This window comes from Rhinoraja longicauda, chromosome 34, assembly GCF_053455715.1.
Source record: "Rhinoraja longicauda isolate Sanriku21f chromosome 34, sRhiLon1.1, whole genome shotgun sequence".
NCBI lineage: Eukaryota > Metazoa > Chordata > Chondrichthyes > Rajiformes > Arhynchobatidae > Rhinoraja > Rhinoraja longicauda.
The window spans coordinates 2,817,634-2,841,228 of NC_135986.1; the positions used below are offsets into that span (position 1 = coordinate 2,817,634).

The window sequence follows — 23,595 nt, forward strand, 5'->3', positions numbered from 1 at the left end:
CTCCCATCATCCATCCTCCCTCCTCCCTCCTTCTCTCCACCCATCCCTCCTCTCCCTCCATCCCTCTCCCCATCCATCCATCCATTCCTCTCTCCACCCATCCCTCCTCTCCCTCCATCCCTCTCCCCATCCATCCTTCCAGTCTCCCTCCATCCACCCCCCTCCCATCATCCATCCCTCCCTCCTTCCCTCCACCATCCCTCATCTGCCTCCATTCCTCTCCTCATCCATCCATCCCTCTCTCCACCATCCCTCCTCTCTCCTTCCATCCCTCGCTCTCTCCCTCCTTCCTTCTCTCCATCCATCCATCCCTCCCTCCTCTCTCCCTCCACCCACCCACCCATCCATCCCTCCCTCCTCTCTCTCCATCCCTCCCTCTCCCTCCTTCCTTCTCTCCACCCACCCATCCATCCATCCATCCATCCCTTCCTCCTTCCTTCTCTCCATCCATCCATCCCTCCCTCCTTTCTCCACCCATCCCTCCCTCCCTCCTCTCCCCACCCATCCCTCCCTCCCTCCTCTCCATCCATCCATCCCTCCCTCTCTCCATCCATCCCTCCCTCCACCCATCCCTCCTCTCTCCCTCCATCCATCCCTCCTCTCCCTCCATCCCTCTCCCCATCCATCCATCCATCCCTCTCTCCACCCATCTCTCTCCCTCCACCCATCCATCCCTCCCTCCTTCCTTCTTTCCATCCATCCCTCCCTCCTCTCTGCCTCCATCCATCCCTCCTCCCATCATCCATCCCTCCCTCCTCCCTCTTTCTCTCCACCCATCCCTCCCCTCCCTCTATCCATCCATCCTTCCCTCCCTCTCTACATCCATCCATCCTTCCTTTCTCCCTCCATCCATCCCTCCTCCCATCATCCATCCCTCCCTCCTCCTTCCTTCTCTCCACCCATCCATCCATCCCTCCCTCTTCTCTCCGTCCATCCATCCCTCCCACATCCCACGTCCATCCCTCCCACGCCGCCTTTCACCTGATCAGCCGCCGCTCGCGTCGCTATGGCGACCAGCCCAGGCCCCGCCCTTGACCCCACCCCCATCCCCGCGACGTCGCCGCGCTCGCCCCGCGCGTCGCCATGGAGACCAGCCCCCGCCCTATATCCCCCACCCACCCCGCGACACATTTGCATATTCCCGCTGGCGGTCGCCATGGAGACCCGGCCAGGCCCCGCCCTTGACCCCACCCGCATGACGTCACCGCGCGTCGCCATGGAGACCAGGCCCCGCCCGGTATCCCCCACCCACCCCGCGACACATTTGCAGATTCCCGCTGGCGGTCGCCATGGAGACCCTGCCAGGCCCCGCCCTCTCCCGTGACGCGATTTGAATTTGCCGCCGGCCGCGACCAACCGTCGGTTTCAGGCCGGCAAGATGGCGGCCCGGGCGACGACGAAGTCTCTGCCTCTGGAGGCGAAACATTTTCGAGCGTTGTGTTCAAAACCCGGAGTTGCAACACACGAACGACGTGTTATTTGTGACAATTACACCTCTTCCCTTTCTTTCAACCCAATTGTTGACGGGAAAAAAATACATGTACAGTATTTGGAACTGGAGCCCATAATCAAGTCCAACCAACAACAGCAAAGCAAGGGTGAGAAATAGTTTGTGTGCTTCATGCCACACGTTTTAAACTTGATGAGGAATGGATGAATGCTTGCAAATAGGAGACTTGATGGGAGTTTCCTGCTTGCAAATGGGAGGAATTGAAGTGGAGGAGCCTTTATATTGCTAAAGTATCTTGAGCAATATAATAGAATATATTGTTTACTTTCAGCAAAATGCAAAATGCTGGAAGAACTCAGCGGGTCAGGCAGCATCTGTGGGGGAAATGGACGGACAAATGTTTCAGTCTGAAGCAAGATAGACCACTCGACCCTAAAAACCGCAGTGCGTCACGGCGCCATTTTAGTAGGCAGAAACTTGCAGAAACATTTAAAAAGAAACATAACAAAAATCTGTGAATTGATAGATGAGATATATTCTGCATTTTAATGGTATCATCACACATACTGTTCCTCCAAAACACTGATTACACTGCGAGAGGCGGGTTTTGCCTACTAAAATGGCGGACGTTACGCTCCTTTGCGCGCTACACTTCAGTGCAGGTGATTTCGACGCAGTGGTCCATCTTGCTCCTCTAGTGTCTTTGGTATGACGATCTCATTTGGCAACAAGTTCAAAACGCGTCACGGGAGAGGGCGGGGCCTGACCGGGTCTCCATGGCGACCGCCAGCGGCAATATGCAAATGTCTCGCGGGGTGGGTGGGGATAAAAGGCGGGGCCTGGTCTCCATGGCGAGCGCGGTGACGTCACGGAGACCGGGAGGGTGGGACAAGGGCGGGGCCTGGGCTGGTCGCCATAGCGACGCGAGCGGCGGCTTATCAGGTGAAAGGCGGCGGAGAGATGGACGTGGGATGTGGGAGGGATGGATGGTGGGAAAGAGAGAAAGAGGGTTGAATGGATGGAGAGAGGGATGGATGGAGAGAGGGATGGATGGAGAGAGGGATGGAGGGAGGGAGGAGGGATGAATGCAGGGAGGAGGGAGGGATGGATGGAGAGAGGGGGGAGGGATGGATGGAGGGGGGAAGGATGGATGGGGAAAGGAGAGAAGGAGGGTTGAATGGATGGAGAGAGGGATGGATGGATGGAGAGAGGAGGGAGGGAGGAGGGATGGATGGAGGGGGGGAAGGATGGATGGGGAAGGAGAAAAGGAGGGTTGAATGGATTGAGAGAGGGATGGATGGGTGGAGAGAGGGATGGATGGATATCATCATATCATCATATCATATACATACAGCCGGAAACAGGCCTTTTCGGCCCTCCAAGTCCGTGCCGCCCAGTGATCCCTGTACATTAACACTATCCTACACCCACGAGGGACAATTTTTACATTTACCCAGCCAATTAACCTACATACGTGTACGTCTTTGGAGTGTGGGAGGAAACCGAAGATCTCGGAGTAAACCTACGCAGGTCACGGGGAGAACGTACAAACTCCTTACAGTGCAGCACCCGTAGTCAGGATGGAACCTGAGTCTCCGGCGCTGCATTCGCTGTAAAGCAGCAACTCTACCGCTGCGCTACCGTGCCGCCCACTAGAGAGAGGGAGGGATGGATGGATGGATGGAGAGAGGGATGGATGGAGAGAGGGAGGGAGGATGGATGAATGCAGGGAGGAGGGAGGGATGGATGGAGAGAGGAGGGAGGGAGGGAGGAGGGATGGATGGAGGGAGGATGGATGGAGGGAGGGATGGATAGAGAGGAGGGAGGGAGGAGGGATGGATGGAGGGGGGAGGATTGATGGGGAAGGAGAGAAGGAGGGTTGAATGGATGGAGAGAGGTATGGAAGGATGGATGGATGGATGGAGAGGGATGGGCGGAGAGAGGGATGGATGGATAGAGAGAGGGAGGGATGGATGGATGGAGAGAGAGAGGGAGGGAGGGAGGAGGGGTGAATGCAGGGAGGAGGGAGGGATGGATGGCGGGAGGAGGGGTGGAGGGCAGAGGGATGGAGGGAGGGAGGTAGGGATGGATGGAGAGAGGGATGGATGAATGCAGCAAGGAGGGAAGGATGGATGGATGGAGGAGGGAGGAGGGTGGGTGGAGGGATAGAGGGAGGGAGGATGGATGGATGGATGGAACGCCGATAAATGGATGGACGAAGAGGGAGGGATGGATGGAGGGAGGAGGGATGGATGGAGAGAAGGAGGGAGGGATGGATGGATGGAAGAGGGAGGGATGGATGGAAGAGGGAGGGATATGCTGCCTGACACACTGAGTTACTCCAGCATTTTGTGTCTACCTTAGACAGAAGAGTTTGTTCTGTCTTCTGTGCTCCCACAAATATCACTGCCCTTCCTGACATCAGCGGTGCTTGGGGATAGAACCAGCCACATTCCCTCGTCACTTTTTTTTCCTTCTAATTCCTCTAACATTTAACAACCATTTCAAGTAACTTTAGTCAATTTCTGGTGCCTGGTAGAATTTGGGCACAGGTCAAATGGGAGGAACAATCCAAGTGATCCCAACATTTGTTGTGAACTCTGTTGCAGTGACTCATTTACCTCACTTCCCGTTCCGCTTGGCTTCAGAACAAATCCCTAACCCCCGACCGAGAAGGCCGAAGAGCACAAGAGTCGTAAAATAAGAATGATAAAAAAAGTTCGGAGCCGATTGAAAAGAGCGTGCAACGGCGATATTTGCGGACTGAACCCTAAGCAGGGGGCAATTGCAGGCGGACTGCTCACGCTGTTTATATCAACCTTATACCTGATCTTTGAAACAGGCCATTTCCACATTTATTACGCGTCGATGAAAAACTCAACCGATTCCAATGGTGAACACGCGTTGCCCTCTCATGGCGCTAGTATCTTCTTCATCCTAGCCATAGCCCTCGTTAGTGTGGGCATCGTTGCGGTCTTTGGACTGTTCCTGGCAATCTGGAAGGAGGTTTACTGGGGAGTGGGAGCGCACTGCATTTGGCTCGTCCTCCACGAGTTGTCACAGGTTTGCATTCTGATTATCGCAATGCATGGGCGTGTTACAATTAGGAGATCGGTGTACATCTTGGCGTGGTTCGCCTTGGCCATGCGTGGCTTCATGGAGGCCATCTGGCTTATTTTCCTGAGCAAACACACGGCAGAGCTGTTTGAGATGAGCAGAAATGCAGAAGAACGGTCAAGACCCTTGCGGCCGCAAACACCAAAGCTCAAATTCGCGGCAACGGCGGAGGTGGTGTGACCCTCACCCAACAAGATGCTCGTTGCCTTTCTGCCGACCAGCTTGGACATTTTCTCGCATCCTTCTCATAGACACCGGCCGACCAGACCAGGATAGCCCCATTCAGTGGCGACGCGTTGGGCCACTCATTAAACGTACAAGGATTTAAACTGTGCTCATTTACTGTGCTTGTTACCCGTGTTAAATACTAACGTCCAAAGAACTCAAGAGTGATAGGAGTGTTGAGTGCGGGAGAGATTCGGGATCTCCGAGGATAGAAGGGAAATTGTTCTGGAGTTAGATTTTTTAGATTTTAAGATTTAGACGTACAGCGCAGAAACAGGCCCTTCGGCCCACCGAGTCCGCGCCGCCCTGTGATCCCCGCACATTAACACTATCCTACACACACTAGGGACAATTTTTACATTTTACCCAGTCAATTAACCTACAAACCTGCACGTCTTTGGAGTGTGGGAGGAAACCGAAGATCTCGGAGAAAACCCATACAGGTCACGGGGAGAACGTACAAACTCCATACAGACGGCGTCCGTAGTCAGGATCGAACCTGGGTCTCCGGCGTTGCATTCGCTGTAAGGCAGCAACTCTACCGCTGCGCCACCGTGCCGCCCATGTTGAAGGAATGGGCTGTGGGTTTGCAGGGAGAATTGAATGCCAGTCAGTGTGCAAGGGAGGAGATTGGGGGCAAGAGAAGGAATTGTGTTAAGCTAAGCTAGGTTCAATGAGAAGGATGGAGACGGCAATATTAGAAGGAAAGATGTGTAGGAAGGAACTGCAGTTGATGGTTTACACCAAAGAGAGACACAAAAACCTGGAGTAACTCAGTAACCCTCAGATTCACTCTTCCCCGCTGGTCAGTAATCAGGCCACAAAACAGTCTTCCCATAGCTCAGGACCATTGCCCAATCTTCCAATCTTCCCCCTTTGCTCTTTTAATGACCCGCACTTTCATTGCCGCTGCCACGTTCCATTCTAATGTACTCGTGTATGGTTTGATTGTAATCATTATTGGATGATTTGCCTGGAAAGCGGGCAAAAAAATATTTTACAGTCCCCTCGTAGTGTTTAATTAAAGATAGATACAGAAAGCTGGAGTAACTCAGCTGGTCAGGCAGCATCTCTGGAGAAAAGGAACGGGTGACGCTTTGAGAAGAAGGGTCTCGACGCAAAAACGTCACCTATTTATTTTCTCCAGAGATGCTGCCTGACCCGCTGAGTCGACCTGGGGTGAGAATAGACAGCCGAGGTTTCGGGTCGGGACGCTTCATTTTCAGATGCAAAGATGAGGCTACTGTTTCACTGAGCACTTGCACTCGGCCCACCAAGGTCTGCCAGAACTCAATGTTGCTAATCATTTTAACTCCCTTTCCCATCTCCATACTGCACTTTCTGTCGTGGGCCTCCTCCATTACCAGAGTGAGGCCACAGGCAAATTGCCTCAACTACCTCCTCCGGCAGCTCATTCCATACACCCACCACCCTTTGTGTCAAAAAGTTACCCCTCAGGTTCCTGTTAAATCTCCCCCCCCCCCATCTTAAACCTATGTCATAGAAACATAGAAAATAGGTGTAGGAGGAAGCCATTTGGCCCTTCGAGCCAGCACCGCCATTCGTTGCGATTATGGCTGATCATCCACAATCAGTAACCCGTGTCTGCCTTCTCCCCATATCTCTTGATTCCACTAGCCCCTAGAGCTCTATCTAACTCTCTTTTAAATCCATCCAGTGAATCGGCGTCCACTGCCCTCTGTGGCAGAGAATTCCACAAATTCACAACTCTCTGGGTGAAAAAGTTACTTCTCACCTCAGTTTTAAATGGTCTCCTCTTTATTCTTAGACTGTGTGGCCCCTGGTACTCTGGTTCTTGATTCAAAAGGCTCTGTGTGTTTACCCGATTTGTTCCTCTCATGATTTTGTATCCATCTATAATCACCCCTCATCCTCCTGCACTCTGAGGAATGGCGTCCGAGCCAGTTCAACCTCTCCCCATAGCTCAGGCTCTCGGGTTCTGACAACATCCTTGTAAATCTTCTCTGCATCCTTCCCAGCTTGACTACATCTTTCCTATAACACAGTGCCCAAACGTGAGTTGAGTTTGAGTTTAGTTTATTGTCACATGTACCCCGAGGCCAGGGTGCAGTGCTGCCAGAGCTCACCGAAGTGCCGCTCTGGCACCTCTGTAAACAAAAAACCAAAATAAAACCCGGGAATTTTAACTAGCGGGGAATTCAACAGCGGCCAACAATGGAATGTTGGCCTTCATAACAAGAGGAGTTGAGTATAGGAGCAAAGAGGTCCTTTTGCAGTTGTACAGGGCCATAGTGAGACCGCACCTGGAGTACTGTGCAGTTTTGGTCTCCAAATTTGAGGAAGGATATTCTTGCTATTGAGGGCGTGAAGCGTAGGTTCACCAGGTTAATTCCCGGAATGGCGGGACTGCCGTATGTTGAAAGACTGGAGCGACTAGGCTTGTATACACTGGAATTTAGAAGGATGAGAGGAGATCTTATCGAAACGTATAAGATTATTAAGGGGTTGGACACGTTAGAGGCAGAAAACATGTTCCCAATGTTGGGGGAGTCCAGAACAAGGGGCCACAGTTTAAGAATAAGGGGTAGGCCATTTAGAACTGAGATGAGGATAAACCTTTTTCAGTTAGAGAGTTGTGAAACTGTGGAATTCTCTGCCTCAGAAGGCAGTGGAGGCCAATTCTCTGAATGCATTCAAGAGAGAGCTAGATAGAGCTCTTAAGGATAGCGGAGTCAGGGGGTATGGGGAGAAGGCAGGAACGGGGTACTGATTGAGAATGATCAGCCATGATCACATTGAATGGCAGTGCTGGCTCGAAGGGCCGAATGGCCTCCTCCTGCACCTATTGTCTATTGCCGCTCCAGCACCAGTGACAGCTTTGACACCTAAAAGATTTGCACTGCAACACTGCCCCGAGGTACAGTGAGAAGCAGTGAAAAACTGAACACAATACTCTAAATGTGGCTCACCAATGTCTTATGTAACTCAAGGGTCGGCAGAGTGGCACAGTGGTAGAGTTGCTGCCTCACAGTGCCAGAGACCTGGGTACCATCCTGACTACGGGTGCTATAAGAAAATAACTGCAGATGCTGGTACAATTTGAAGGTATTTATTCACAAAATGCTGGAGTAACTCAGCAGGTCAGGCAGCATCTCAGGAGAGAAGGAATGGGTGACGTTTCGGGTCGAGACCCTTCTTCAGACTGGGTGCTGTCTGTATGGAGTTTGCACATTCCATGACCTGCCTGGGTTTTCTCTGGAGAACTCTGTGATGTGTCCTCCCACACTCCAAAGATGTACAGGTTTGTAGGCTAATGGGCTCGGTGTAATTGTAAATTGTCCCTAGTGTGTGTAGGATAGTGTTCATGTACGGGGTTTGCTGGTTGGCGTGGACCCGGTGGGCCGAAAGGCCTGTTGCCGCGCTGTACCTCTGAGCTAAACTGCAACATGACCTCCCAACGTCTATACTTGTACCAACGTGTTGTGTGCTCTGTTGCAGTGACCTGTCTGCTTTTCTTCCCGTCTCACCAGGCTTCAGGGGAAGCCTTGTTAACACGCAGAAGCGTGCGGATTGCCGGGAAGCCTGAGCGATGAACCTTCACAAGATCTTGCTCGGGTTGAAGAAGCTGGTCCACGGGAATGTCTGCGGCCTGTCGGACAAAGAGGGGTGCATTGTGGCCGGGATGTTCACCTTGGTCACGTCGACCTTGCACCTCATCTTCGAAGCGGGCAATCTGCGCATCTACAGTTTGACAAACTACACCAGAGGCAACACGGAGAGGGTATCATTTCAGTATGCCCTTCACCGGTACTGCCTGACATCCATCGGCTTTGTGACTCTGTGCTATCTTGCAATCTTCATCCTCTTCCTGTCCATCTGGAAGGAGGTATACTGGGGGATCGGAGGCTACGTCACTTGGGTCTTCTTTTTCGAGTTGGGACAGTTGTGCCTCCTGATTTTTTTCATGCCCCAGCATGAAGACTTTCCCAAAACCATGAACGCCATGGAGTGCACAGGACTGGTCCTCCGTGTTATCATCCAGTTGTACTGGATTATTTTCTTCATCCGATACACCTTGGAGCTGTACAGGTCCAAGATGAGGACTGACGACTTGGTGAAGGTCAGGCAGAAAGGTTCGCAAAGACTCAAGTTTGGATCGGTGGTGGAGATGGGGGTATGACCGACACCTGCAGGTGACCAGATCCTCTTTGCATCCTTGGCCTGTCCTTGCACCACCCCAGAAGTGCCTCGTTCCGGACCGCCTCCTCCCGAGGGTGGTTTATTTCATCTGAATCCACGTGTTACCACTCCTGTCTTCCCTCAACATTTTGGAAAAATAAAAGTTTTTCCCTTCCCTCCCCCCATCTCCTCTCCACCACTTTTCCTATAGAACGTAGAAAGGTACAGCGCTAGAACAGGCCCTTTGGCCCACAATGTCTGTGCATAAACACCACGCCAAAACCATCACTTATCTACCTGCACATGATCCATATCCTTCCATGTGCCTATCCAAAACGCCACTCACGTGTCTGCCTCAACCTGCGCAGTGGTAGGGTTGAGAAGCAGGTCCATTCTGCTCAAAATGCCTTTTCTAGCTATTTGGAAAAGCCTCGCGGTAGGGTGGCGCAGCGGTAGCGTTGCCGCCTGACAGCGCTTGCAGCGCCAGAGACCCGGGTTCCATCCTGACTAGGGTGCCTGTCTGTACGGAGGGTGTACGTTCTCCCCGTGACCCACGTGGTATACTCCCACACTGCAAAGGTGTACAGGTTTGTAGGCTGATTGGCTTGGTATAATGGTAAACGTCCACAGTGTGTGTAGGATAGTGTAAGTGTGCGGGGATCGCTGGTCGGCGTGGACTGGGTGGGCCGAAGGGCCTGCTTCCACCCTTTATCTCTAAACTAAACCACCCACTCACTCGCCACCCTCTGTGTAAAAAACGTTTGCCCCGCGCATCTATATACTAAAACTCTTGTTTGTTTGTTTGTTTGCTCCTGAACTACAGCCAAAACGGTATATGATAGCACGACAATTTTAGGCCCACCTTACTCACCATCATCCCTTTGGTGCTAATGGAAGAAGTTTCATTGAAATCGGTGTTATATTTTTTAAGTTATTCACATTTTAAAGTTTAAATCTATATCCTAGGGAGGGAGGGGGGAGGGAGGGAGGGGGGTGGAGGGATGGAGGAGGGTGGATAAGGGGGGGATGGAGTGGGGAAGAGGGGATGAGGGAAGAACGTGAGAGTTCATAAGTTCTAGGAGCAGAATTAGGCCATTCGGCCCATCAAGTCTACGCCATTCAATCATGCCTGAACCGGGCTGCACTCTTCTCTAGAGTTGCTGCCTCACAGCGCCAGAGACCCGGGTTCAATCCCGACCACGGGTGCTGTGTACGGAGTTTGTGCGTTCTCCCCGTGAGTTTTCTCCGAGATCTTCGGTTTCCTCCCACACTCCAAAGACATAAAGGTTTGTGGTTAATTCGTTGGTAAAAAAAAGTAAATTGTCCCTAGTATGTGTGTAGGATGGTGCAGGGATCGCTGGTCGGTACGTACCAGGTGGGCCGAAGGGCCTGTTTCCGCGCTGTATCTCTAGACTAAACTAAACTAATCTATCTTCCCCTCTCAATCCCATTCTCCTGCCTTCTCCCCGTAACCCCTGACACCCTGACTAATGACGAGGGGAGAACGTCTGATGTGGGAAGGTTGTGTAGGAGGGATTTGGATGTGAGGTTGGGGGTTGTACAAAGAGCAAGTAACTTCTCAGGGAGTGGAGCGAGTGGGCCAATTTTCCAAGTGGGAAGTGAGGGGAGTGGAAGGGAGGTGACTACAGATAAGGAGGGGGAACTATTAGGGCGCCTGGGACAATGTTGGGAATATTCTCTCCTCCCTCAGAACTGTTCTTCCTCAAATATTGCTACATCCGGGGCCAATTATTCCCTCATCCCAATGCAGTAAACCCTCGTTTTAACGGACCCCTTTAAAACGGATTCCAGTGACAGTGGACTGTCCTACCGACGATAGACACAGAATGCTGGAGTAACTCAGCGGCACGGGCAACATCTCTGGAGAGAAGGAATGGGTGACGTTTCGGGTCGAGACCCTCAGTCTGAAGAAGGGTCTCAATCCGAAAGGGTCTCATCCATTCCTTCCCTCCAGAGATGCTGTCTGTCCCGCTGAGTTACTCCTGCATTTTGTGTCCTTTTGTGTATTAACCGGCACCTGCAGGCCCTTGTTTCTGCAGTAGTTCTACGTTATCCCATTTTCTCATCCACTCCCTACACTGGGGCAGTTTTACAAGGACCGACTAACCTACAAACCCGCACGCCTTTGGGGTGTGCGAGGAGAACGTGGGAGAACGTGCAAACTCCACACACACACAAACGGACCAGAAGAAACACGTGGGAAGGAACTGCAGATGCTGGTTTAAACCGTAGACACAAAGAGCTGGAGTAACTCAGCGGGACAGGCAGCATCTCTGGAGAGGACTGGGTGACGTTTCGACTCAGTCTGAAGAAGGACCTTGACCTGAAACGTCACCCATTCCTTCTCTCCAGAGATGCTGCCTGTCCCGCTGAGTTACTCCAGTTACTCCAGCTTGTTGTGTCTAGACCAGAAGAAACGTATTCTTAAGTCAGCTTAACACAGACAGTACCCGAGGTCAGGATCGAACCCCAGTCGGTCTCCGGCGCTGTGAGGCAGCAGCTCTACCCACGCGGTCGCGGGGAGATCGTGCAAACTCCACACACACACACAGATGGCACCCATAGTCAGGATTCAACCTGAGTCTCTGCCGCAGCGTTTGCCTGTGAAAGTTTCCGAGAAGGAATGGGTGACGTTTCAGGTCGAGACCCTTCATCAGTCCTTCTCTCCCAAGATGCTGCCTGACCCACTGAGTTACTCCAGCATTTTGTGTCTACCTTCGATTGAAACCATCATCTGCAGTTTTTATTTTTTCCAACAACGTTTTTGAGATTTGCACACAAGAGCACCTAGGTCCTTCTGTGCTGGAGTCAACAGTCTGCCTTTTGATTCCTCACGAGCTCACGCTTTCCCACATTAAAAGCCCATGTGCCAAATATTCGCCCACTCACTCAGTCCATCCTGTTCCAGAGGCCAAATATCCTCGTTGCAACATGCCCTCCCACCTATTCCAGTGTCATTGGATACCTTAAACACAACCTCCTCCCCCAGATTATTAATATAAACAGTCAATAGTCAAGGGCCAAGAAATTATCCTGGGATACTCCACCGGTGATGTTCTACCAGCGGACAAAGACCCATTTGTTCCGACTCACTGCTTTCCACATCATATCCATCGTAGCACGCTCCCCCACCCCATAAACGAGTTCATATGTAGGAACAAAGAACTGCAGATGCTGGTTAAAACACAAAAGGACACGAAGCTAGACACAAAACGCTGGAGTAACTCAGCTGGGACAGGCGGCATCTCTGGAGGGAAGGAATGGGTGACGTTTCGGGTCAATAGACAATAGACAATAGGTGCAGGAGGAGGCCATTTGGCCCTTCAAGCCAGCACCGCCATTCAATGTGATCATGGCTGATCATTCTCAATCAGTACCCCGTTCCTGCCTTCTCCCCATACCCCCTGACTCCGCTATCCTTAAGAGCTCTATCTAGCTCTCTCTTGAATGCATTCAGAGAATTGGCCTCCACTGCCTTCTGAGGCAGAGAATTCCACAGATTCACATCTCTCTGACTGAAAAAGTTTTTCCTCATCGCAGTTCTAAATGGCCTACCCCTTATTCTTGAACTGTGGCCCCTTGTTCTTGGTCGAGACCCTTCTTCAGACTGAGAATCGGGGGAGAGGGAGACAGAGATAAGGAAGGGTAAGGTGTCAAAACGAGACATCAAAAGAGATGCGAGGCAAGGAAAATGTGGAACGTAGACCATCGTTAGCTGGGAGAAGGTGACAAAAAGCAAACAAGGTATCACAAAAAGCTGGAGTGAGTCAGGCAGCATTTCAGGAGAGAAGGAATAGATGTTTCGGGTCGAGACCCTTTAGACTAATGCACAGAAAGCTGGAGTAACTCGGCGGACAGAGATAAAATGTAATCAGGGAGACAGTCAGGCTGGTCGGAGGACTGGGAAGGGGGAGGGATGGGGAGAAAGGGAAAGCAAGGGTTACTTGAAGTCGGAGAAGTCGATATTCATACCGCTGAGGTGTAAGCTTCCCAAGCAAAATATGAGGTGCTGTTCCTCCAATTTGCGCTGGCCTCTCTCTGACAGTGGAGGGACAATGTGGGAATGGGAGAGGGAGTTAAAATGCTGGAGTGACCATGGAGATAAGGAATGGGTGATGTTTCGGGTCATATACCATGTTGATCTGTAAATGACCAGCTATTTCTTCCTTGAAGATAAGTGGATGGAGGAGGGTCTACTACTTCAGGTAGTGGACCTGTGGTTTCCTCACTCTTTGTCTCCTTCCTCTCCGCACCATATTGTGACTTTCCAATCTGTTCTTCGCCTCCTGGGTTTGGCTTCAACCATTGACTCCACTGTCTGCAGATGCTTCCTCCACATCCTTTCACAGCAGGGTATCAGGACCTTGTGACCTGCCTGCCTTCGTTTCTCCCACCAGCCAGGCCATAGTCAAGGACCAGTCTCACCCCAGTCACTCCCTCTTAGGGTTGCCAACTGTCCCTTATTAGCCGGGACGTCCCGTATTTTGGGCTAAATTGGTTTGTCCCGTATGGGACCGCCCTTGTCCTGTATTATGCCCGGGTAGCGCCGTAGGCCCGGATGCTGTAGGTCCGGACAGTGTAGGTTCGGACAGTGTAGGCCTGGACGCTGTAGGTTCAGACAGTCCAAGTCCAGAGGCCCGGGTGCCGCCAGACGGAGGTTGCATAGCAACCTGCCTTCCGGCCCGGGCAGCCGCCATTGGTGAAGCGGGACCACGTGGCCGCTGGCTGGGTGAGGTCGCGCGGGGTGGTGACGTCACCTTGTCCCTTATTTGGGAGTGAGACAGTTGGCACCCCTTCTCCCTCTTCTCCCCTCTCCCATCAGGCAAGAGGTACAGAAGTGTGAAAACGCACACCTCCAGATTCAGAGACAGTTTCTTCCCAGCTGTTATCAGGCAACTGAACCGTCCACTCACCAGCTAGAGAGCGGCCCTGACCGACCATCTACCTCATTGGAGACCCTCAAAGACTATCTTTTATTGGACTTTACTGGACTTTATCTTGCACTAAACGTTATTCTCTTATCCTGTATCTGTGCACTCGATTGCAATCATGTATAGTCTTTCCATTGACTGGATAGCACGCAACAAAAAAGTTTTTCATTGTACCTCGGTACTCATGACAGTAATAAACTAGACTAAATATCTCCCTCTCCCTGAGTCAACCTGCACCTTCCCCCTCCTCCATCCACTTATCTCCCATCCCTGGTTCCCCCATTAAAAGATTCCTATTAAATCTTTTCCCCTTCACGTTAAACCTTTGTCTCTCGATTCACCGAGTGTGGGCAAGAAACTCAACCTATTTCAGTCATGATTTTGTACAACTTTGGGATCCTTATGTACCCTCCACCATAAACACTGATGCAAAGTGTTGGTTTAATCAAACATTTGTTATCTCCAACCTCAGCGTATAGAAGTCGGGAGGTCTCGTTAGAGCTGTACAAGACATTGGTAAAGTATTGTGTTCAGTTTTGGTCACCATGTTGTAGGAAAGAAGTTTTCAAGCTGGAAAGGCTACAGAGAAGATTTACGAAGATGTTGCCAAAACTCGAGGGCCTGAGCTACAGGGAGAGGTTAAACTGGCTCGGACTTGGAGCTCAGGAGGATGAGGGGTGTTCTTATAGAGAGAGGTGTACAACATCATGAGAGGCATAGGGTAAAGGCACAATAGTCTTTTGCCCATAATATGGGCCTCGAGAACCAGAGGTCATAGGCTTAAGATGAAGGGGGAAAGATTTAATAGGAACCTGAGGGGTAACTGAGGGTGGCAGGTGTATGCCAGAGGAGCTAGTTGAGGCAGGTACTATCGTAATGTTTAAGAGACAGGTGCGTGGATAGGACAGGTTTAGAGGGATGCGTGTCAGGCGCGGACAGGTGGGACTCGTGTGGATAGGGAATGTTGGACGCCCTGGGCAATTTGGGCCGAAGTGCCTGTTTCTACGCTCTATGACTCTATGGCACTTTGTGTATTGCCTTCATTCCTATCAGCTTGCCGAATGCCTTGTCCCTCATCATCCAGTCTGAAGAAGGGTCTCGACCCGATAACGCCACCCATTCCTTCTGTCCCGAGATGCTGCCGAACCCGCTGAGTTACTCCAGCATGTTGTGTCTACCATCACTCATAATGAAGGCCGCTACAAATTACCCCGTGCTATTTCAAAAACCGGTCCACCTTTGGGATATTCGCGTGTCCTCCACCCTAAACACAGATGAAGAGTACTGGTGTACAAAATGTTGCTATCTCCAACCTCACTTTAAGGTAGAAGACCTAATTCACATTCTTTCCTAACTCGGCAACCCTAGGGTCGGCAAGAGACGGGACGAAGATCCCGAGATGTCTTCAGGAATGTTGAAGTAGGCGGTGGAATTCTGAGCGGGACAAGTCCGGGAAGAAGTGGAAGAGCTGGCTCCGACAACCACAGGTTACGCTGCTGGAGAAGATGTTGCAGTGAAGAAGACCGCCATTAGGTAGGTCCTAGTTTCATCAGTCCCATGAACGTAGAGCCCTTCTCAGCGATGCTTGCAGTGTGTCGAGAGATGACCAGTTCTATGATGTTGCCTCTCCGTATCTTATCGAAACGTGTAAGATTATTAAGGGGTTGGACACGTTAGAGGCAGGAAACATGTTCCCAATGTTGGGGGAGTCCAGAACAAGGGGCCACAGTTTAAGAATAAGGGGTAGGCCATTTAGAACAGAGATGAGGAAAAACTTTTTCAGTCAGAGAGTTGTGAATCTGTGGAATTCTCTGCCTCAGAAGGCAGTGGAGGCCAATTCTCTGAATGCATTCAAGAGAGAGCTAGATAGAGCTCTTAAGGATAGCGGAGTCAGGGGGTATGGGGAGAAGGCAGGAACGGGGTACTGATTGAGAATGATCAGCCATGATCACATTGAATGGCGGTGCTGGCTCGAAGGGCCGAATGGCCTCCTCCTGCACCTATTGTCTATTGTCCGTAGATTATAGATGCCTTCAAAAAAACAGACCAGAAGAAACACGTGGGAAGGAACTGCAGATGCTGGTTTAAACCGTAGACACAAAGTGCTGGAGTAACTCAACGGGACAGGCAGCATCTCTGGAGAGGACTGGGTGACGTTTCGACTCAGTCTGAAGAAGGGCCTTGACCTGAAACGTCACCCATTCCTTCTCTCCAGAGATGCTGCCTGTCCCGCTGAGTTACTCCAGCTTCTTGTGTCTTGACCAGAAGAAACGTATTCTTAAGTCAGCTGAGGGTTCCTGACCCGAGACCACATGTCCCAGCTACACTAGTCCCACCTGCCTGCACTTGGTCCATATCCCTCCAAACTTGTCCTATCCATGTACATGTCTAACTGTTTCTTAAGCGTTGGGATAGTCCCAGCCTCAACTACCTCTTCTGGCAGCTCGTTCCATACACCCACCACCCTTTGTGTGAAAAAGTTACTCCTCAGATTCCTATTAAATCTTTTCCCCTTCACCTTGAACCTATGTCCTCTGGTCTTCGATTCAACCGGCTCTGAGCAAGAGGCTCTGTGCATCTGTTCCTCTCATGATTTTTGCACGTCTTTATATGTTGGTCAAGGAAACATGTGGTGTTATATTAGTGAATTGACCAAAGCATATAGTGTAATAATAGAGCCCCACTGGGATTGTATAAGCCACTGGTGAAACCACAGCAGTAGCCCTGTCTACAGTTGTGGTCACCGCACCACAGAGGCTGCCGCGGGCAGCCAGAGGGCTGGAGTATTATCCTCGCGAGCGGAGCCTGCCCAGGCCAGGGGCTGTTTGCGTTGGAACGCGCGGGAGATTGAATCAAGATGTCGAGGACGACGGGAGGGCTGAGTCAGGGGGAACAGGATGGATCCTATTTCCTTTGGCAGGGAGGACGGCAAGCAGAGAGCGCCTGGAAGCCACCGACAGAAGAGGAAACAGGGGCGGTGGGAGGCTGGAAGGAGGTGGCGGTGGCAAGGATGGGGCCATTTATAAATACCCAGCCCGGCGAACACTGAGCCTGATGAGACCCTCCTACCCCGGAGGGGCACACACCTAGGGCAGCAACTAGCACACGGACAACCCGACCAACAGAACTACCAACCCCGCGCCCTTAACACTAACATTTCCTGGATTCCATCAAAGTTCAAAGACGGCTACAACGACTCCTGAACCATCAAAGGTCTAATCAAAACACCAGCACCAACCAAAAAACATCACTGGATGTATTTTCGTTTGATTAACCCTTTGCTTGCACAAGGGCCAGTTTCTTCCCAGCTGTTATCGGGCAACTAAACCATCCTTCCACAACGAGAGAGCAGTCTGGAACTACTATCTACCTCATTAGACTGAAGAAGGGTCTCGACCCGAAACGTCACCCATTCCTTCTCTCCTGAGATGCTGCCTGACCTGCTGAGTTACTCCAGCATTTTGTGAATAAATACCTTCGATTTGTACCAGCATCTGCAGTTATTTTCCTAATCCACCTCATTGGTGACCCTCAATCTATCTTTGATCGGACTTTACCTTGCACTAAATGTTATTCACATTATTCCCTTTATCACGTGTCTGTACACTGAATGGCGAGATTGTAATCGTGTTCATAAGTCATAGGAGCAGAATTAGGCCATTTGGCCCATCGAGTCTACCCCACCATTCAATCATGGCTGATCTATCTTTCCCTCTCAACCCCATTCTCCTGCCTTCTTCCTGCCTCCTGCCTTCTTCCCGTAGCCTTTGACCCCCATGACGTAGCCATGCATTGATTTTCCGCTGACTGGATAGCACATAGAAACATAGAAAATAGGTGCAGGAGTAGGCCATTCACCCATTCAATATGGCTGATCATCCAACTCAGTATCCCGTACCTCTCCATACCCCCTGATCCCTTTAGCCACAAGGGCCACATCTAACTCCCTCTTAAATATAGCCAATGAACTGGCCTCAACTACCTTCTGTGGCAGAGAATTCCACAGATTCACCACTCTCTGTGTGAAAAAAAACTTTCTCATCTCGAAGACTTCCCCCTTATCCTTAAACTGTGACCCCTTGTTCTGGACTTCCCCAACATCGGGAACAATCTTCCTGCATCTAGACTGTCCAACCCCTTAAGAATTTTGTAAGTTTCTGTAAGATCCCCCCTCAATCTTCTCAATCACGCGACAAAAGCTTTTCACTGCACCTCGGCACACGTGACAATAAACTACACTCAACTCAAGAGGATAAGATGGTCGTGTTAGTTCACTATTTGCCGGAGATTGGACCCTGCTTTCACTATCGATGTTTACCCCCTCCGGGGTGCGGCAAGCTTTAAAAGTGGTGAATCGTCAAAGAATACCCCTTCCTGAGGAGAAGGAAACTTTCAGTATCGTTCTTCAAAATATCACTGGCGGTGCCAGGCTTGGCAGTGCACTGGATGTAGCGTTGCTTATGGATAAAAATGATCATCCCATTTATTTTGAGGAGCCAGTGGTCATCAGAGTCCAAGCAGGTACTGTTGGCAATTTCCTCACCGTCGTTACAAATGGATCAACAGGCTTTGTAGTTGCCGTTGTCTACAACGTTGAAAGCGGAGGTAGATGGGAGGCCAGGATAATCTGGAGGTGTGCGTTTTCAAAGCTTCTGCACCTCTTGCCTGATAGACAATAGACAATAGGTGCAGGAGTAGGCCATTCGGCCCTTTGAGCCAGCACCGCCATTCAATGTGATCATGGCTGATTATTCTCAATCAGTACCCCGTTCCTGCCTTCTCCCCATACCCCCTGACTCTGCTATCCTTAAGAGCACTATCTAGCTCTCTCTTGAATTCATTCAGAGAATTGGCCTCCACTGCCTTCTGAGGCAGAGAATTCCACAGATTCACAACTCTCTGACTGAAAACGTTTTTCCTCATCTCCGTTCTAAATGGCCGACCCCTTATTCTTAAACTGTGGACTCCCTCAACATCGGGATCATGTTTCCTGCCTCTAACGTGTCCAACCCCTTAATAATCTTATACGTTTCGATAAGTCCCCTCTCATCCTTCTAAATTCCAGTGTATACAAGCCTAGTCGCTCCAGTCTTTCAACATACGACAGTCCCGCCATTCCGGGAATTAACCTGGTAAACCTACGCTGCACGCGATGGGAGAGGGGAGAAGAGGGAGTGGCCAGGGTGAGAAGTGGATCACGCTTCCAAACAGTTGGTGTTGACGTGAGGAGCGGGTGACCCAGGACCGTGGGCCTGGGTACATAATTTGAACAGATATATGGTCAGGAAGGGTTTAGAGTGCAATGCAAGGAAATGGGACTAATCCAGTATGCCAGTTTGGGTCAGCACGGACACGGTGGGCCAAAGGGCCTGCTTCCTTGCTGTATGTCTCTTAAGCCTTTAGAGATACAGCGTAGAAACAGGCCCTTCGGCCCACCGTGTCCCTGCCGACCAATGATCACCCCGTACACAAGCACTACCCTAAACACTGGGGGCAATTCACAATTTACAGAAGCCAATTAACCTGCAAACCCGCACGTCTTTAGGAGTGAGACCGGTTATGCTGGTGGTCTTGCCGAGGCAGAGTGAGGTGTAGATGGGGTCTATGGAAGGGAGGTTGGTGCCAGTCCAGGATAATTTACTGGTGATATTTAGTGGTGGGTGTATGGAACGAGCTGCCGGAGGCAATTATATTTACTTCCTAAGAACTTGAAGCTGTCAACCATGGCGCCATCAATGTGTACCGTCCCTCCTCACTTCCTGAAGCCGATTGCTATCTCCATTGTCTTGCTGACATTGAAGGAGAGATTGTTGTCTTGGCACTGGCTTAATTTTCCTTCCTGTACTCCGTCTCATCATAATTTGACAGCCATTTGTTTAGTTTGGTTTAGTTTAGAGATACAGAGCGGAAGCAGGCCCTGCAGGTCCGCGCCGACCAGCACATCAACACTATCCTACGCACACTGGGGACAATTTACGCATACACCGAGCCAATTAACCGACATACCTGTACGTCTTTGGAGTGTGGGAGGAAACTGAAGATCTCGGAGAAAGTCCACGAGGGTTTTCACCAAACTCCGTACAGGCAGCGGCCCGTAGTCAGGATTGACACCCGGTTCTCTGGCGCTGTAAGCGCTGTAAGGCAGCAACTCTACCGCTGCGCCACCGTGATCGCCCCGTGCAGATTGAAAGCTTGGTGTGTGCTTGTCGGAAAATCACTGCCTTCCCTGAGGCTGCAAACACAGATCTCACTACGCAAACGCCGAATATTGGCTACCATTTAAAAACATTTCTGCTGCAAGGTGGATGACCTCACGTTAAACACCAGCTTGCACAACTAAGCTTTGAACTATGAACTATCTTGGTTGAATTAAGGACTTTGTTTGCTTTTTTGAACCAATATTGGTAGTGTTGGACTTTTGTTGTTTATTGTGTTATCTATGAGTACTTTGTTTACGGACCTGCTGTGCCACTTGGTGAATGTGTAAATTATCCCCAGTGTGTGTAGGATAGTGTTGATGTGCTGGTCAATAGACAATAGACAATAGGTGCAGGAGGAGGCCATTCGGCCCTTCGAGCCAGCACCACCATTCAATGTGATCATGGCTGATCATTCTCAATCAGTACCCCGTTCCTGCCTTCTCCCCATACCCCCTGACTCCGCTATCCTTAAGAGCTCTATCTAGCTCTCTCTTGAATGCATTCAGAGAATTGGCCTCCACTGCCTTCTGAGGCAGAGAATTCCACAGATTCACAACTCTCTGACTGAAAAAGTTTTTCCTCATCTCCGTTCTAAATGGCCTACCCCTTATTCTTAAACTGTGGCCCCTTGTTCTGGACTCCCCCAACATTGGGAACATGTTTCCTGCCTCTAACGTGTCCAACCCCTTAATAATCTTATACGTTTCGATAAGATCCCCTCTCATCCTTCTAAATTCCAGTGTATACAAGCCTAGTCGCTCTAGTCTTTCAACATATGACAGTCCCGCCATTCCGGGAATTAACCTAGTAAACCTACTGGTCGGCGCGATCCTGCTGGGCCAAAGGGCCTGCTTCCGCACTGTATCCCAAAACTAAACTAAACAAAATGGCCGTCAATGCAGTGGGTCGGAGCTCAAACTATGACGAGACGGAGTGCTGGAAGGAGATGAAGCTGGTGCCAAGACAACAACCTCTACTTCAATGCCAACTCCACGCAGGCAGGTTAATTGGCTTCTGCAAATTGTAAATTGTGTTTAGGATAGTGCTTGTGTACGGGGTGATCATTGGTCGGCAGGGACACGGTGGGCCGAAGGGCCTGTTTCTACGCTGTATCTCTAAAGGCTTAAGAGACATACAGCCCTTTGACCCACCGTGTCCATGCTAACCCAAACTGGCATACTGGATTAGTCCCATTTCCTTGCATTTGGCCCATAGCCCTCTAAACCCTTCCTGACCATATATCTGTTCAAATTGTGTACACAGGCCCACGGCCCTGGCCTTATCAAGTCCACACCATCTGTTTGGAAGCTTCATCCACTTCTCAACCTGGCCACTCCCTCCTCTCCCCTCTCCCATCAGGCAAGAGGTGCAGAAGTGTGAAAACACACACCTCCAGATTCAGGGAGTTTCATCCCAGTTTCTTCTGAGGCAACTGAACCGTCCTCTCACCAACTAGAGAGGGGCCCTGACCTCCCATCTACCTCATTGGAGTCCTTTGGACTATTTTTAATCGGACTTTATCATGCATGAAACATTATTCCTTTTATCTTGTATCTGTACACTGTGAATGGCTTGATTGTAATCATGTATAGTCTTTCCACTGACTGGATAGCACGCAACAAAAAAATGTTTTCCCTGTAACTCGGTACACATGGCAATAATAATCTAAACTAAACCAAACTTGAGAGGAATAGATTGGGAAGATGCACAGTCTCTTGCCCAGTGTAGGGGAATCGAGGACAAGAGGGCATAAGTTTAAAGTGAAGGGGAAAAGATCAAATAGGAATCTGAGGGGTAACTTTTTCGCACAAAGGGTGGTGGGCGTGTGGAACGGGTTGCCAGAGGAGGTAGTTGAGGCAGGGACTATCGCAACGTTTAAGAAACAGTTAGACAGGTACATGAAATGAACAGGTTTGGAGGGGTGTGGGCCAAATGCAGGCCTAGTGTAGCTGGGACATGTTCGCCGGTGTGGGCAAGTTGGGCCGAAGGGCCTGTTTCCGCACTGTATCACTCTACGACATTAAACTGAACCACTTCATCCCACTCTCTCTAACCCTTCAACCTAGTCCCTGTCCTTCGATCAAGCAGGGCAACTGGCCAACCAGCCACTTGACCCCATTCATCTATTCAATTGAGACTAGGGTTGTCAGCTGTCCCGTATTAGTAGATTTTTTTTAGAATTAGAGATACAGCGCAGAAACAGGCCCTTCGGCCCACCGAGTCCGCGCCGCCCAGCGATCCCCGCACATTAACACTATCCTACACACACTAGGGACAATTTTTTAAAAACATTTACCCAGTTAATTAACCTACATACCTGTACATCTTTGGAGTGTGGGAGGAAACCGAAGATCTCGGAGAAAACCCACGCAGGTCACGGGGAGAACGTACAAACTCCGTTGAGACGGCGCCCGTAGTCAGGATCGAACCTGAGTCTCCGGCGCTGCATTCGCTGTAAGGCGGCAACTCTACCGCTGCGCCACCGTGCCGCCCACAAGCGGCACGGTAGGGTTGCCAACTTCCTCACGCCCAAATACGGGACAAAGGGTGACGTCACCGCCCCGCGCCCCCTCACCCAGCCAGCGGCCACGTGCTCCCGCTCCACCATTGGCGGCCTACCGGATCCTGTGCTGTATGGTTCCATCCAACATCTCCCCCTCAGCCAACGAGCCCATCTAATGTCCTGGTGAATCTCTTCAGCACCCTTTCCAACTTAATGCCATCCTTCTTGGAGCTCGATGGCCAAAATCTATCTGAGGAAGGGACTCGGTGTAAAAAAGCTCCCTGTCACATTTGCTGACTGACCCGCTGAGTTCCTCCGGCACCTTTTGTGTTTTGCTCAGGATTCCATCGCCTGCAGTTGCTTGTGTCTCTCTTGCTTACTTTCTTTAAGATTGGAGACACAACACTCATTTGCCAGGCTTTGTCCTACCCACCACCTCCCTTTTCCAGCTTTCTCCCTTCTCCCCCCCCCCCCCCATCAGTCTGAAGAAGGGTCCCGACCTGAAACGTCGCCTGTCCATTCCCCCTCCACAGATGCTGCCTGACCCGCTGAGCCCCCCCCCAGTATTTAGGGCGGTCACGGTGTCGCGGCGGGTAGAGCTGCTGCCTCACAGCGCCAGAGACCCGGGTTCAATCCTGACTACGGGCGCTGTCTGTATGGAGTTTGTACGTTCTCCCCGTGGGTTTTCTTCGGGTGCTCTGGTTTCCTCCCACACTCCGGGTTTGTAGGTTAATTAGCCTCGGTAAAGAATTTGTAAATTGTCCCCTACTGTGTAGGATAGTGCTAGTATACGGGGATCGCACGGTGGGCCGAAGGGCCTGAAGTTTCCATGCTGCGTCTCTAAAGTGTACACGGGCCAGTGGTCAGGATCGAACCCGGGTCTCTGGCACCGTGAGGCGCGGCCAGAAGGACGGGACGGGACATGTGGATGGATACCGCTCTGCAAAACCTACGCACGGGTAAAGACACAGGAGACAGAGGCACAAA

The 23,595-nt window shown here is 50.8% G+C and overlaps 2 protein-coding genes across 2 annotated transcripts in view; one reads left to right on the plus strand and one right to left on the minus strand.

The window, feature by feature from the left end:
• Nucleotides 1-20,186, minus strand: part of wrap53 (WD repeat containing, antisense to TP53) — a 56,602-nt gene extending 36,416 nt beyond the window's left edge. Inside the window, exon 1 of the mRNA XM_078427675.1 lies at nt 19,912-20,186. The gene's annotated coding sequence lies outside the window, so the exon portion shown is untranslated. The remainder of the gene's footprint in view (nt 1-19,911) is intronic.
• Nucleotides 1,445-9,040, plus strand: LOC144609251 (transmembrane protein 217-like). The gene is made up of 2 exons (XM_078427674.1): nt 1,445-1,598; nt 8,305-9,040. Exon 2 carries the CDS (start codon nt 8,364-8,366, stop codon nt 8,952-8,954), a length of 591 nt encoding a protein of 196 aa, XP_078283800.1. The 5' UTR covers nt 1,445-1,598; nt 8,305-8,363; the 3' UTR covers nt 8,955-9,040.
• Nucleotides 20,187-23,595: the final 3,409 nt, after the last annotated feature.

Excerpts from the sequence above, each read along its gene's own strand:
- LOC144609251 (XM_078427674.1), top strand. The coding sequence starts at position 8,364 with ATGAACCTTCACAAGATCTTGCTCGGGTTGAAGAAGCTGGTCCACGGG.